This window comes from Lepisma saccharinum, chromosome 28 (genome assembly GCF_977018435.1).
Source record: "Lepisma saccharinum chromosome 28, izLepSacc3.1, whole genome shotgun sequence".
In the NCBI taxonomy this organism is placed as follows: domain Eukaryota; kingdom Metazoa; phylum Arthropoda; class Insecta; order Zygentoma; family Lepismatidae; genus Lepisma; species Lepisma saccharinum.
Window position 1 is genome coordinate 5,220,138 of NC_139256.1, and position 13,412 is coordinate 5,233,549.

General features: G+C 35.7%; 1 protein-coding gene across 2 annotated transcripts in view; it reads right to left on the reverse strand.

Moving 5' to 3' along the window:
* LOC145980703 (ESF1 homolog) overlaps positions 1–13,412 on the reverse strand; it is a 30,009-nt gene that overhangs the window by 522 nt on the left and 16,075 nt on the right. For both annotated transcript variants that reach the window (XM_083113766.1, XM_083113765.1), the window contains exons 7-11: positions 11,406–11,634; positions 6,903–7,186; positions 4,185–4,358; positions 2,701–2,850; positions 1,230–1,376 (exon numbers count right to left, since the gene is read on the reverse strand). In XM_083113766.1, the coding sequence (XP_082969892.1) occupies positions 1,230–1,376; positions 2,701–2,850; positions 4,185–4,358; positions 6,903–7,186; positions 11,406–11,634 (984 nt within the window). The remainder of the gene's footprint in view (positions 1–1,229; positions 1,377–2,700; positions 2,851–4,184; positions 4,359–6,902; positions 7,187–11,405; positions 11,635–13,412) is intronic.

Consider the following 13,412-nt stretch of genomic DNA (forward strand, 5'->3'; position numbering starts at 1 on the left):
TTTCTAAGTTCATCGACCACTGCCCTCATCTACCTTGGAACTTGGTGGCAGTGGTTACTTAGTAGAACAATGAAGATTTGCAAATAATGAGGTACATGTATACACAGAACATTATTATTTATTATTGCTATTGTGTGTGGTACTATAAAGATAATCGGTTATGAAAGAAAATAACTAGTCTCCTGGACAGGGTATGATGGCAACCTTCTCCCTCATTGTAGCATAAATCCACACTATAAAACTTGGGATATACTAAACCAACAAGGAAACACTTAGTTAAACCTTTCGTGGACAGGCTTCCAGGATTGCATGGGGAGGGGATCAATCACATTCACATGCTTTTCAAGTGTTTGTGCTGCCCCCCCCCCCCCCCCAGACTACTTACTATCATCAATTGAAGTTGATTTTGATTTTTTCCAAATTATTCGACTCTTGTGGGAAAGAAAAATTATGGTATCCTGTTTCCAAAAAAAAACTGAATACAATACACTTTACCTTTTTTTCTATTATTGGGGCGAGATCTTTACATATCTGATGAAAATCAGACGAAATAGACAAACTTGACAAAGCATATTTTGACATATTTCACCAATTTAGCATTTTTACAACATATTTCATCAATTTTGTTGTAATAAGACATATTTCTGTATAATTTCGTAATTCTCTCGCACATAATCGGTTATTTCATATTTTTTTCCTTCGTAGCTTTAGCACAACGGATATTTCATATTGTCGATGGCAGGATATGGAAATTACGGAGGAAGAAAGGTGCTGTATTTTCTTAGTACAGAACAATAATACTCCACTTTTTTTATCTGGCCGACAATTGATAGCCATGCAAACATTATTGAGGTAAAATGTTCTCTCTCCTTGTTGCACGGGAAGTAAAGAAGTTTCGTTCTCATTTCTTTGCCTTTTTCGCTTTTCACAAAAATCAGTCAAAAGTAAAAATAACATTCGGTACATTACAGCCCCTACTCTACGCTATCGGGTATGGGAGAAATTCAAGAGTACTGTTGTGCATATTTTTGGCTTTACTGGGAATATTTCTGCATTTTTCTGACATATTTGTAACTTTTCATGACATATTTTCCAATTTATGACGTAATTACATACATATTTTACACTTTTATAGGACATAAAGTCCCGGGCCCTAGTTATCACTGATATCAGTTCACCACTGCAATGTTCATACCTGAGAATATTTCGTGACTGTGTAATGCACTTACCTCGCTACTTTCTTCGTTCCTTCTACGAAGCTTCTCTGATATGATGGCCTCCATGCCTTTTGTTTTATGGAAGTGAGGGTCTACAGGATCGATGTTGTAGTGATGAGAAGAGTACAAAGCTGTAAACCTAGGATCCTTGACATCCACCTAGAAGCAATGCAAATTATAAGTTGGCTCATAAAGCTTTCTGCATGTATATACTAGGGTTAGGGTGTAAGTCATAGCATTTTTTTTCATGAGAATGTAGGACCAGCACGATAATCCGAAATATGCAAATGGGGGGGGGCAGTGTATAGTATTGTGGCATGTATGAACAATGCAGATCATGTGTACCAGCATATAGGATAGAGAAGCAAGCAAACATCCTTAAATATACCATCATGCCACATGTGTTTACAAGTGTTAAAACATAGGAGCATTACAGGAACAAAAGAGGTGCATGCTACGGTAGGACACAGTTTCTACCATCTTACTGTGGCATTCTCTGGCATTAATTTCTCGATCTCCCCGATGGCGCAGTGGTAGCATCGTCGCCTTGTAATCAAGGGGTCCTGGTTTCAACACATAGTGGTTCGGATCCCACTTTCAACTGTAGCTCCAGTCCCGATTAGCCTTACTGTGCATAAAGAGGACTTAAAGACACCAACTCAATCAATCAATCAAGCATTACTTTCTCCAAGAATGGCTATTTAGATACATGAATGCTGTTCACATCTTGGCACGACGGTTGACTCGACAATGAATTACCACAGTCCTGTGCACAATAACCATTCATCACACTGCTATCTAGTGACGTGTCCACATGCTATGGGTGTCATGTTCTTTGGGACAAACAATGATATTGTAGGACCATCGTTTAACTTCAAGAAAAAATATAGTTGGCATGACTTATGCCCCAATGCTCATATATGTAACCAGATTATTTTCAGTGCAATGTTTTAAATGGTTTTTCGTAAGTTCTCTCGTATTGACAGGAATAGCTTTCAATTAGAGTTCTCAAGCAAAGAAAACTTTATTAATATACAAATGAAATGTGTTTACATATCAGCATAACTGTCCCAACGTGAATGGTGAAAGTAGTCACCGAAATTAATCGAAGAAAATAAACAGGTACACGGACACATTAGCATTTTTCTTGTGTATATTAATTGCTTACTGTGTGTAAAGTCCCATAACATGAAAGAAGACAAAGTTATGTAAAAATAGATAACGAGAATTTACAATTCATTTTGAAAATATTACGAGCACTGAAGTTACTTTTAAAATACGAATGGTATGAAGTTACTCAACACCAATGTAGAAATGCCGCACTTATATATATGAATTGCATAGACAATGTGCAAAATTATGAAAAGTTATGGATCAAACTGAAATTTCATGAAGAATCATCAAGAAGCAAGTTATGAATTACTCAGGTTCAGAAGAGAATGGAAAAAAATATTATACTAAAAGGTACAAGATATGATTTAACCTGAAATGTATCATCCTCCTTATTTCCTTCGGCTTTCATCTTTCTCTTCTTCTTCTTCGTCTTTGTCTTTTTCTCACCCTCCACAAGGCTTTTTAGGTTGAAATGATTCTTCTCATCGTCATCGTTCATTAAAAGCAACTCCAATTCTGCCTGCAAGGATGGTAAAAACAACATGCAATATGAAAATACGGAACTTTACCAATATGATTCTTAAACTGTATTCATCATGCCACTCATGAATGCTTCATTATAGTATTATTAGTATTGAAATTGGGCAAATTAAAAGTAATCCGTTTCATCAGCATTTTTTAATTTTATTTTGATTTGTGTGTACATAATACATGAGTCTCTAGTGTAAAAACAATTTTTCAAAAGTACATTTGCTACTTTCGAAATGGTACATTCTGTTTTCAGCACTTGCAATTGTGTGTGTTTGACAGACCGAGAAGCACAAGTTTGTCGAACACAGACTCTGTGAATGTGTTTTATCTGCTACATATAAGATGACATTTTGGTTTTAAAATTGTGAATATAATCCTAAATTTGATTTAAAACTGCACTTATTATACAAAATAAACTTATCCCTTCTAATAAATAATATGTAGTTACCAGAGTATTAAGTTCATTCCTGTGTAAAGGGGTTCATTTTTGCTTCTCAAATATTTGCAGCTGAATTAATCTATTTTCCGTGAATTGCATAACTTACAGGATACTTCAGGAAGTGTTCGCATCGATATATAAACGGTAAATTTCATGTTTAAGAGTATATTTTGCATTATTTCGTGACAAAATAGGGTAGAAAAATGCACCTCACACCTTTCAGAAACATGAAAAATGAACATTACAGCATGTTATTTCATATTTCGTGTTTTTGTCAAAAACGAAATCTGCATGCCTCTAGGTATAAGTTATGCCTTATCTAAGATGAGCATTGTCTATCTCATTCATAATTTGATATTAACTAGCCCTTACTGTTCTCCACATGACAAGTTACACCAATTGTTGTGTTAACATATACCGTATATCTCTGAATGCAAGATGACTCCGAATCCAAGACGACCCCCCACTTTTCAACAAGGGATTACAGAAAAACTATTTTCTAAACTTACAAATGGTTACCTTATTAGAAGTAACTGGAGGAGACAATAAAAGTACTGGTACACAAAAAATAAAAATCAGATACAGACATCCCTTAGTCAGATACAGATCCCACTTAGTCCTCCTCACTGTGGTCCAAAGAATCTGCAGTGTCACTGCCACTGTTAGTTAGAGCTTAATGGAAGCTCGTGGTTCTGTTCAGTAACGAAAAGAAAAACTCCACATCATATGCCGTGAAACCAAGACGACCCCATACTTCTGGGCACGAAATTTCTGCAAAAAAACCTCGTCTTGCATTCAGAAATATACAGTACTTTTTAGTTCATATGAGACTCCGTACACCAATACAAGCACAAAGATGTAGGAGAGCAAAATAACAATGTTACCTTCTTTTGTTTATCTTCATCATCTTCAATATTGTTTGTCTTGTCCTTCTTATTTTTCTTTGCATGTTTCTTCTTGAACTCATTACCCAATGCTTCCTTAAAATATGGATCGTCCAAATCAACATCTGAAGGAAGTTCATCATCACTGTACATATCATCTTCTGTTTTCTCAGTCTATTATGAGAGGGTACAAAATTTAATGAATACACAGAAAAGGATATTAATAGGCAGAAAATATGGCTGGCAATACTATTACTGAGGATGGGGAACATTAGGCTCTATATAATGATTATAACTTGCATTATTTTATTATTATTTTCATTAACACAAAAACAGCTTTCATGCACACAATAGTGGCATTGCATTGTATAGTGGTAACATTGTAGCCTTGCAATGTAGGGGTCATTGGTTTAATACCAACTGGAGGCACATGGTCGCTTGTATCACACTTGAACTGTAAGTCCAGTACCGATTAGCCTGTGTGTGCATAAAGTACACTCAAACAAAGACACACACATAGACACAATAATGTTTATGAATTTCTATAAATATTTGTTTTATAAGTCAAAATCAGTCACAGATGTCTGATCATGCAGACTCATCAAAGAGTTGTTATATGATTCAAACTTTCTAGAAAAGAGTAATTTTATATTGAATTCATACACTAAGGGTTATTAGTAGAAACTAGGGATGTGCCGAAGTCCATTACAGATGTATGAAAATCGGCAGAAAGTGAGATATCGGCATCGTCAAAAGTCCGATATTTAAACCGGTACAGATTATACTAGAGTTTTTACCTTCTAATAAGTTTTATATTTCAGTTTTGTAAGATTTATTGAAAATTTGGTTATGATTCGCCATTATTGTAGAGTTTTTGTAATAAAATTATTGCAAACTCTCATTCAGAGGATCAACCTAACTATAAATTGGCAATAAAACAGTACATTGCTGTTGTATTGGAAATTCAAAAATGAGTATTCAAACCTGAAGCAAGTGAGGAGAAAATACTTGGGCATACCTGCTGCATCAGTATTCAGTGATTGAGTGTTCAGTGTTGCTGAACAGATTTGCGATAAGAGAAGAAGTACTGTAGGTTACTTCCTGAAGTGCTTCCAAATTTCGTGTTTCTGAAGTTGAATCTGGCAGAACAGGAATTCATTTTGCATTTCAAAGAACTGCTTGTGTACTAATGTTAAATCTCTTGAGAATCTATGTTCTTCTTAAAGATTCACATAACATTTTGTAGATGCAAATGAACATTCGCATCTCTTGAGAATATATATGTATATACATATGATATGAAATAGAAATGTACATAGCAAATTTATTTTTGTCATGCTGAAAATAACATCCCATTTCTGTTTAATAATCTTATGTATCGGAATCGTTAAATATCGGTATCGGTTCAAAAAATTATCGGTGAGTACATCGGCATTGGTAAATTTTCAGATTCGTCACATCCCTAGTAGAAACTAATTTTATATCAGTACTTCACAAAGAATAAATACAAATTCCATATTTATATAAGCCTACCTTTTACATTATCCAGCTTAATGTTCCACATAAATTTTAAATACAGCATTAAAAATGTAAACTTTCAACATATATTGCTTTGTGAGACACTAGCTTATGTAATTATACTTGAACCTCGATTTTATAGGGTCTACCAATTTGAACGTGAGATCTTTAAAATTAGATAGGATGAAAACCACAAGCGATAATGACATATAATTTATTTTTTTATTTTGAAGAGCAAACAATGGCATTATGTTTTGAATAATATGTCATTCAAATGTCCTCCTCTGCTTCGGTGGGTGGAATGGATTCAGAATGTCCAATTTTCCAGCACTTCTGTATGCATATTGAGCAGTATAGCCTCAATGGTTCAATCGATGTTCCGTTTCACGTCACGAACTGTGCGTGGCTTAGTCTCATAGACCTTAGATTTGACATAACCCCATAGAAAATAATCCAGGGGGATTAGGTCCCATGATCTTGGTGGCCAGTTCACATCACCCTTTCTGGATAGAACTTGTGCTGGGAACTTTTCCTGCAATAATTCCATTGTTTGGCGAGCTGTGCGGCAAGTTGCACCTCTCTGTTGGAAAAACACATTGTTGATGTCAAGATTTGCCAGTTTAGGCCACAAAAACTGCACCACCATATTCCTGTATCGCTCCCCATTGACAGTCGCGTGATTTCCATGTTGGTCCTCAAAAAAATAAGGCCTGATCACGCCATTGACCCAAAAACCACACCACACAGTCACTTTCTTAGGATGAAGAGGTACGTCCAGAATCACTTGCGGATTTTCATCTGCCCAAATCCTATAGTTTTGTTTGTTCTGATGGTCGATTATGTTGACCAGACGAAATGTCTAACTGAACACGAATTTTGATAATAAATTCGAATAATTTCTATGCGTTGTTGCATTGTGTATCTCTCCATGATAACTTGCCACAGACTACTGCACACAGATGTCACAGTTCTATCTCGTCATTTCAGTCAGTGTTGCCACAACACTCTTTCAAAGTTCTGACATTCAAATTGGTAGACCCTTTACATTTATCAGGGAACAAGCTTAAAAAAAACACTTTAGAGGAAAATATAAAATTGGGGAAAATTTAATAGCATTTCGTTTTCAAGACTGAATGTATAATGAACAAAAATGGCGAAAACCCAGGAACATGAAATCAGGGTTCCACTATTAGGACTCACCTCTTGTATTTTTTTCTTCCATTTTTCTTTCCTTAGCTTCGTCTTTTCCTTCTTCTTCTCTACCATTTTTTCAAAAGGCGTGACAACTTGTTTTTCATGAATCTTCTTTTTAACTAGTTTTTCAGTTTTCTCCTTCATCCCCACCCCAAATGTTATCTCCATTTCCACGTCTCTTTCCTTCTTCTTCCGCTCCTTATCCTCTATCTCCTGCAGCAATGCCTTGTACTTTGAAATTGCGTCTGTTTCTTTCCCTTGGCTCTTAACATCATCATCAGTGTTGGTGTCTTTAAAGAAAGCAAATTATAGGTGAATAAGTAGTTTCCAATTGGCTACATTATCACAGCAGTCATTTGGGGAAGAGTGATATTATACACCATGTCCATAAATATACTGTCATACTTTAAAGTGGTATTACGTCGCTTTGGATAATCGTATTTAAATAAAATTGGTGACATTTGAAAGAAAAACTCAAATATTTTTATGCATGTCAACAATGGACACCAATATCAGCAATGGACAACAATGAACGAGATCAAACATAAAAACTGAAATAAATTCACTCCTGACAACAATGGACAATGCAGTTTCATTGTTGTATATTTAGCAGGCAGGCAGGTTACATGTGAATGTTTTCCTTTAAAACTGTGTTGTTATTACAGAAGATTTAAGAACGTAGTTAGTGTGTTTTAGAATATCATTACATGCAGAGTTTGGTGAACGTCAAGTCTATGGCCCATTTTTCTTTCGAGAGGCCACTGTGAAAGGTCCAGCTTACCTTGACATGCTCACTGAATGGTTATTTCCACAATTGGAAGAAAATGAAGGCAATGAATTTATTTTTCAACAAGATGGAACACCTCCTCACTGGCAATTACATGTTCGGAAACATCTGAATGAGCGGCTTCCAGGAAGATGGATTGGACGTGCCGGAAATGATGATAATGTCTTCTACAATTGGCCACTGAGGTCACCTGACTTGACGGTCTGTGACTTTTTTTTATGGGGTTACATAAAAGTTTGTGTCTATGTAACCCCATTGCCTCAAAACCTGCAAGAACTGCAAATTCGCATCACTTCTGCAATCCAGTCCATCCCTGTGGATATGTTGGAGCGTGTGTGGCATGAATGGGAATATCGCCTTGATGTCTGCAGGGCCACTCGTGGGGGGCACATTCAATGTCTATGAGTTGTAAGATAAAATATTTGAGTTTTTCTTTCAAATGTCACCAATTTCATTTAAATACGATTATCCAAAGCGACGTAATACCACTTTAAAGTATGACAGTATATTTATGGACACGCTGTATTACACATCAAATAATGATCCTTCTGCAATATGATTCAGTATTTCAAGTTTAAAGTTTAAATCTTTGCAAATTTTTCATGTAAACACAGTCATTTTACAATAACAACTTTTGTTTCCTTAGTGCCTGAACTTCTTTAGTCTCTCGATGTTTAGATGTACTATATGTATACAAAGTATCCTTAGCTCTTAAGAAAGATGTATGCTTAACCCCTTTCCCTGTGTTCCACGTAATATTACGCCCTTGGTCGCTATAGCTTATTTTGTATTGGGCATAATATTACGCTCGCAAACATCTCTGACTGAAGTAACCTGTGTTGAACATAATAATACGTTTTTTGTTGGTGAAACATGTGTTTTGCTACTCAAGAAACAACTACCTTTTACTTAGTCATGATTTTCAGAGCCCACAAAGAAGAAGAAGAAAAAAAAGTAGTAGTTCAGAGGAAAGTAAACTGTTTTTGTGCACCGCGATTAGTCAGTTGCTTTATGTACATATTTTTGGTGTTGCGTTGTTTATTGTCAAACAGGATTGCAAAATATTTTTTCCCCCATCCCTCATACCTATTGAAGATATTGCAATGAAACTTGGCGGACACATTACATATAGACCATAGTATTTTTCAAGGTAGATTATAATCAGGTACCTATATCCAGGGACGGTCCAGAGGGCCCCAAAGTTACCAAAAGGGATTTTTCGGAGGGAAATTTTCTGAATTATCCCCGATTTCCCTTTCCTCATATTTGATGTACACATGTGTGTGATACCATTTGAAAGCCTGTTCTATTCTGAAGAGAAAGATGCATGAACCATGATACTCGGATGAATTGTGCTGAAGCAGTAGCTACTTAAAAACATTACTACGCAAACTCAGAAAAAAATACACAGAACGGGAAACCATTTTGTCAGAAAATTTCACAGGGAAGGGGTTAATATATCAAATGTTGGGCAGAATGAAGAAGTCAGGCTACTAAGAAACGAAAGTATTTATTTACTTGTTAAAAAACAATACAAAACACAGGAACAGCACGATAAAAAACACGTCCAAACTGTCAATTCCATCTCAGAATCAGGACTTGTCGAGAGACAACAAAGGGACGCGGTTGAAGTTCCGCTGGCACTACTTGCTGTGTCTTCCGGAAGATCTTGCCAGCACGTGACATAAGAATTTTTTTACGGACATATTACTTATTTGTTTGTACAATAAAGTGTGTCCATCTCCTTGTCAAGAATGACCATCGAAGATGAATACTGCTTTAGCGGGGATGAATGATGAGGGACAGTGTAATGAAAAATCATCTCTCCAAGTGCCAGGAAAACATCACTGTCGAAGCAGTAAAACTCTTTACCATTACCGGGTGTTGCTTTCTGTGATTGAGAAATGATGAATCGGTGGAACGTAGTCCATGGGAAGTAGAATAAGAAACAGGGTTTTGGGTGCGAGGGCACATATTGACACGGGAATGCACAGAGGGGTTTCCAACCACAGCGAGACGTGGGCAAAGTCACGCTGAGACATAAGAAGAGTTGACAGTTCCTGTGACCAGTGCTGCTCTTCAGAAACTGAGATGTCCTTTGCTACTGGGGACCCAGACCCATGCAATCGTAGACGTTCCAGGAAGAAGAGTAAATTGCCAAGATAGCTAAGACTGTGTCAGACTAGCAAGTTCAATCCCTTCTTTCATATGAAGAAGACACATGACATTTAACCTCCATCGCCTGTTAATTAAGCTACATTTACTGCCCGACTTCAACGATCCTGGAACCAAAACTTGATCAATATCTATAACATTAGTGCCCCATTTTTTAATGAAAAATGAAGACAAAATGCCCTCCCAAGTGAAGAAATAGTGATAGACGAAATTTAACATTTACCTAGATGGAAATTAAATTAAAGAAAAAGATCCCTCATGAGGTTTGACTAGAAATTCTTTGAAACAGCTAGAGAGACGTTTAGGTACTATTACACAATTTTGCACCCTACTGATGAAGCCACATGATGCAGTGAAACTTTGAGGAAAGTAAAACTACTTGCCAAAAGTGAACATTACTTTCTTTATAGGTTTGTTTTCAGTTGCCCCTGTATTTATACAAGATCCATCGATTTAAAAAAAAATTCTCTTTTTGTTTTTCCAATTTGAGAAGTACCGCTACATCAATTTCAGTATAAATTCTGGGAAATTATCAGTAATTAAATTTAAAACAATATTTTAAAATTCTAATTCCATGGCTACCGGCCAATTTTGATACACCAGAGTAAGTTTGGATAAAGTTGAATTTTTTACATGTGTATTTTCCTTATATTGTTACAGTGTTGTATACAGTAGAACCTCGATTTTACATTTTTCAGGGGACCAGCCTGAAAGAACTTAAAATGCTGGAAAATGTAAAATCGAGGAAAGTTTTACAACAATCTAGGAAAATGTAAAATCCAAGAACGTAAAATCAGGATTCCACCGTATTTGTTCAAACCAATGGAATTTTGAATTTGAATTTAAAATTTTGGGTGCATCAGCACTTAGGCTACTTTGCAGGGTCCAACCCCTTACCATAACTAAACATAACATTAATGTCGTATAGGGATGAGCAGATATGAAATTTTTGCCGATACTGATAAAGTACCGATATAAAATTTACTGATACCGAAAACCGATCCGATATAAAATTAGAAATGGTCCTTTTAGAACCTGAAAGGCTCATTGACCTCCTTCATAAATGTGTGTTTCAAGGTGACTGCACTGCAAAAGAAATTGCATATTTAGACTTTTACTTTTTAAGAAAGTAGGGCATGGAGATTATCCATAAAAATTACAACAAAATGGCAGAATTTTGCACTAAATTATCAGATATTTATCGATATATTGGATGATGGGTAAAATAATCGGTAATTTTACCGATATGCCTATATTGGCCGATACCAATAGAGTACCGATTAATCGGTCCTATCCCTAATGTCGTGTAACTAAAATATTAAAATATTCTGACTTTGGTTAAAAGCTGAGGCTGCAAAGGGGCACTCAGCACACATGACAAAAAAAAAGAACAACACACAGAATTATACTGGCCATAGGGCCAGATGCCAAAGCCTCGTTCGTCCAGGCTGTACTACGTGGAAGACAGATTGACATATGGGTGTCTTTGAAAGGACCACCCCTTAACACCCCGCAATGGAATGACACTCATAAAAAATAGTACAAACCTTCTTCTTCCTCCTCCTCCTCTTCACTGCTTGATCCTAAGTAGGCCTTAATATCAGCATCATCAACATCACCTTTTCCATTCATAAGCTTCTTGGTCAAGTGGACTCGATCTGGATCAGTTTCGTCCCATGTTAAGTCAACCTTAGTCTGTTGTAGTGCAGTTGTTATGAAGCTCTTAGGCTCATACTTTGATAGACTAGGCAGCTGGTCACACACCTCCCTTGGTTCCTACAAGAAACCAACCGTTAGGCATAACTAGAGACACATATTTCTCGTAAATAAAAAAAGCAAAATTTCGTTACAAAAACAGTCAATTTCGGGTTGAAAAGTGGTAAATAAAATAAAATTTTGCTGTTATAGCAGTGAAAAAGCAGTATTTTCGTTTTAAAAATGTGAATATAACCCAAATTTGATTTAAAAACTACACTTACTACACAAAATACACATATCCCTTCTAATAGCACATTTATGTCGTTACCAGAATATTAAGTTTATTCTTGTACAAAGGGGTTCATTTTTGCTTCTCAAATATTTACAGCAGAATTAATCAATTTTCCATGTATTGCATAACTCACAGGATAATGCTTACTTCAGAAAGTGTCACGTCGATATATAAATTTCGTGATAAGAGTCTATTTCGCATTTTGCAGTTCATTTCGCATTATTTCGTGACAATTCAGAGTAGGAAAATGCACCTCACACCTTTCAGAAACACGAAATATTAATTATTTCTCTTGTAGTCTACGGTTATTCCAAGCATAAAAACACAGTTTTTCATTGTGATGTTTCTGAGAACACACGATCCCTTTATCAAACATTTATTTTTAGTTTGACTAAAGATACAGTTATAACAATGGTCAAGATCTTTTAAATAAAAAAGATAATCCGTTATACAATGGATGTTGTCAACGTTACATTGCTGTAATATAGCAACTTAACTGTGAAAAAGAAGCAGTCTGTTATATTTTTATTTTAGATAAAAATTTGTGATCACATTATTTTTTATTAAAAAAATTATGAATCCCAAATATTATCAGGCAATTCAAAATCACAATTGCTTTCACAGAGTTTCTTGATGTTTTCTGTTACATTAAATTTTAAAGATGGTGGCTTATTCTATTTGTGAAAAAGAAAACTCCATACTGGATCTGTGTTACTATTTTCATTATTTAATTTATTCCAGTGTTCTTCTGCAATGAACGAAGCTTCCCAGACATTCAAATCTATGTTTCCCGTTATTCTTTTTAAAACCCTTCTCTTTTTAATCAAATGCTTCTCTTTGATGATGTGAGCTGACAAACCTGTTCTTGGGTTTAGATTTATAATGTCCAAATCGTGTTCGTGCCATCTTATTGCCATTTTCCTTATTTTTGTCCTACATAATCCTTTGAACATGAACAACTTATATTATATATTCGTGTGGTTTCCACGTCTGGTAGAGATTTTCTCAATTTGTATTCATTAAATGTACATTCCAAACTTCTTGGTGATCTAAAAACAATATTTTGAAATTAAATCTTCTAAAAAATTTTGCAGTTTTATGTGAGAATCCCTTGTGAAATGGAATGCAAACAAATTTATTTTTAACAGATTTCTCATCTTTGTCCATATTTCTCTTTTCCTTTAGTTTTCTTGCAACTTGTTTTTTGATTTGGTTTATTCTGTTAGTGTGAAAGCCATTTTCATTTGCTTAATTTTTGATATCCTTATTATTAGAACATAGTCTTTGTGCTCTGCTCTGCAATAAGCCGTTATCAGGGTGGATTATGGAGATGTGTTGTTGGACTTTGGCTGCCTTTCAGAAGGTCATCCTTTTATCTTCTACCATGATATGAAACAGGTGGAAACTAGATGCTGCAAGGTCCAGGCTATAGGCCAGGTGTGTAGTGGGATTTCTAGGGCCACTGTCACATTGCATGAGGACCTTCTTTTGGTTCATCACAGATGAGTAATGCTGGAGCAGAACATCATACACTTGCTGCACCCGGTCAGAAAACAGGTTCTAC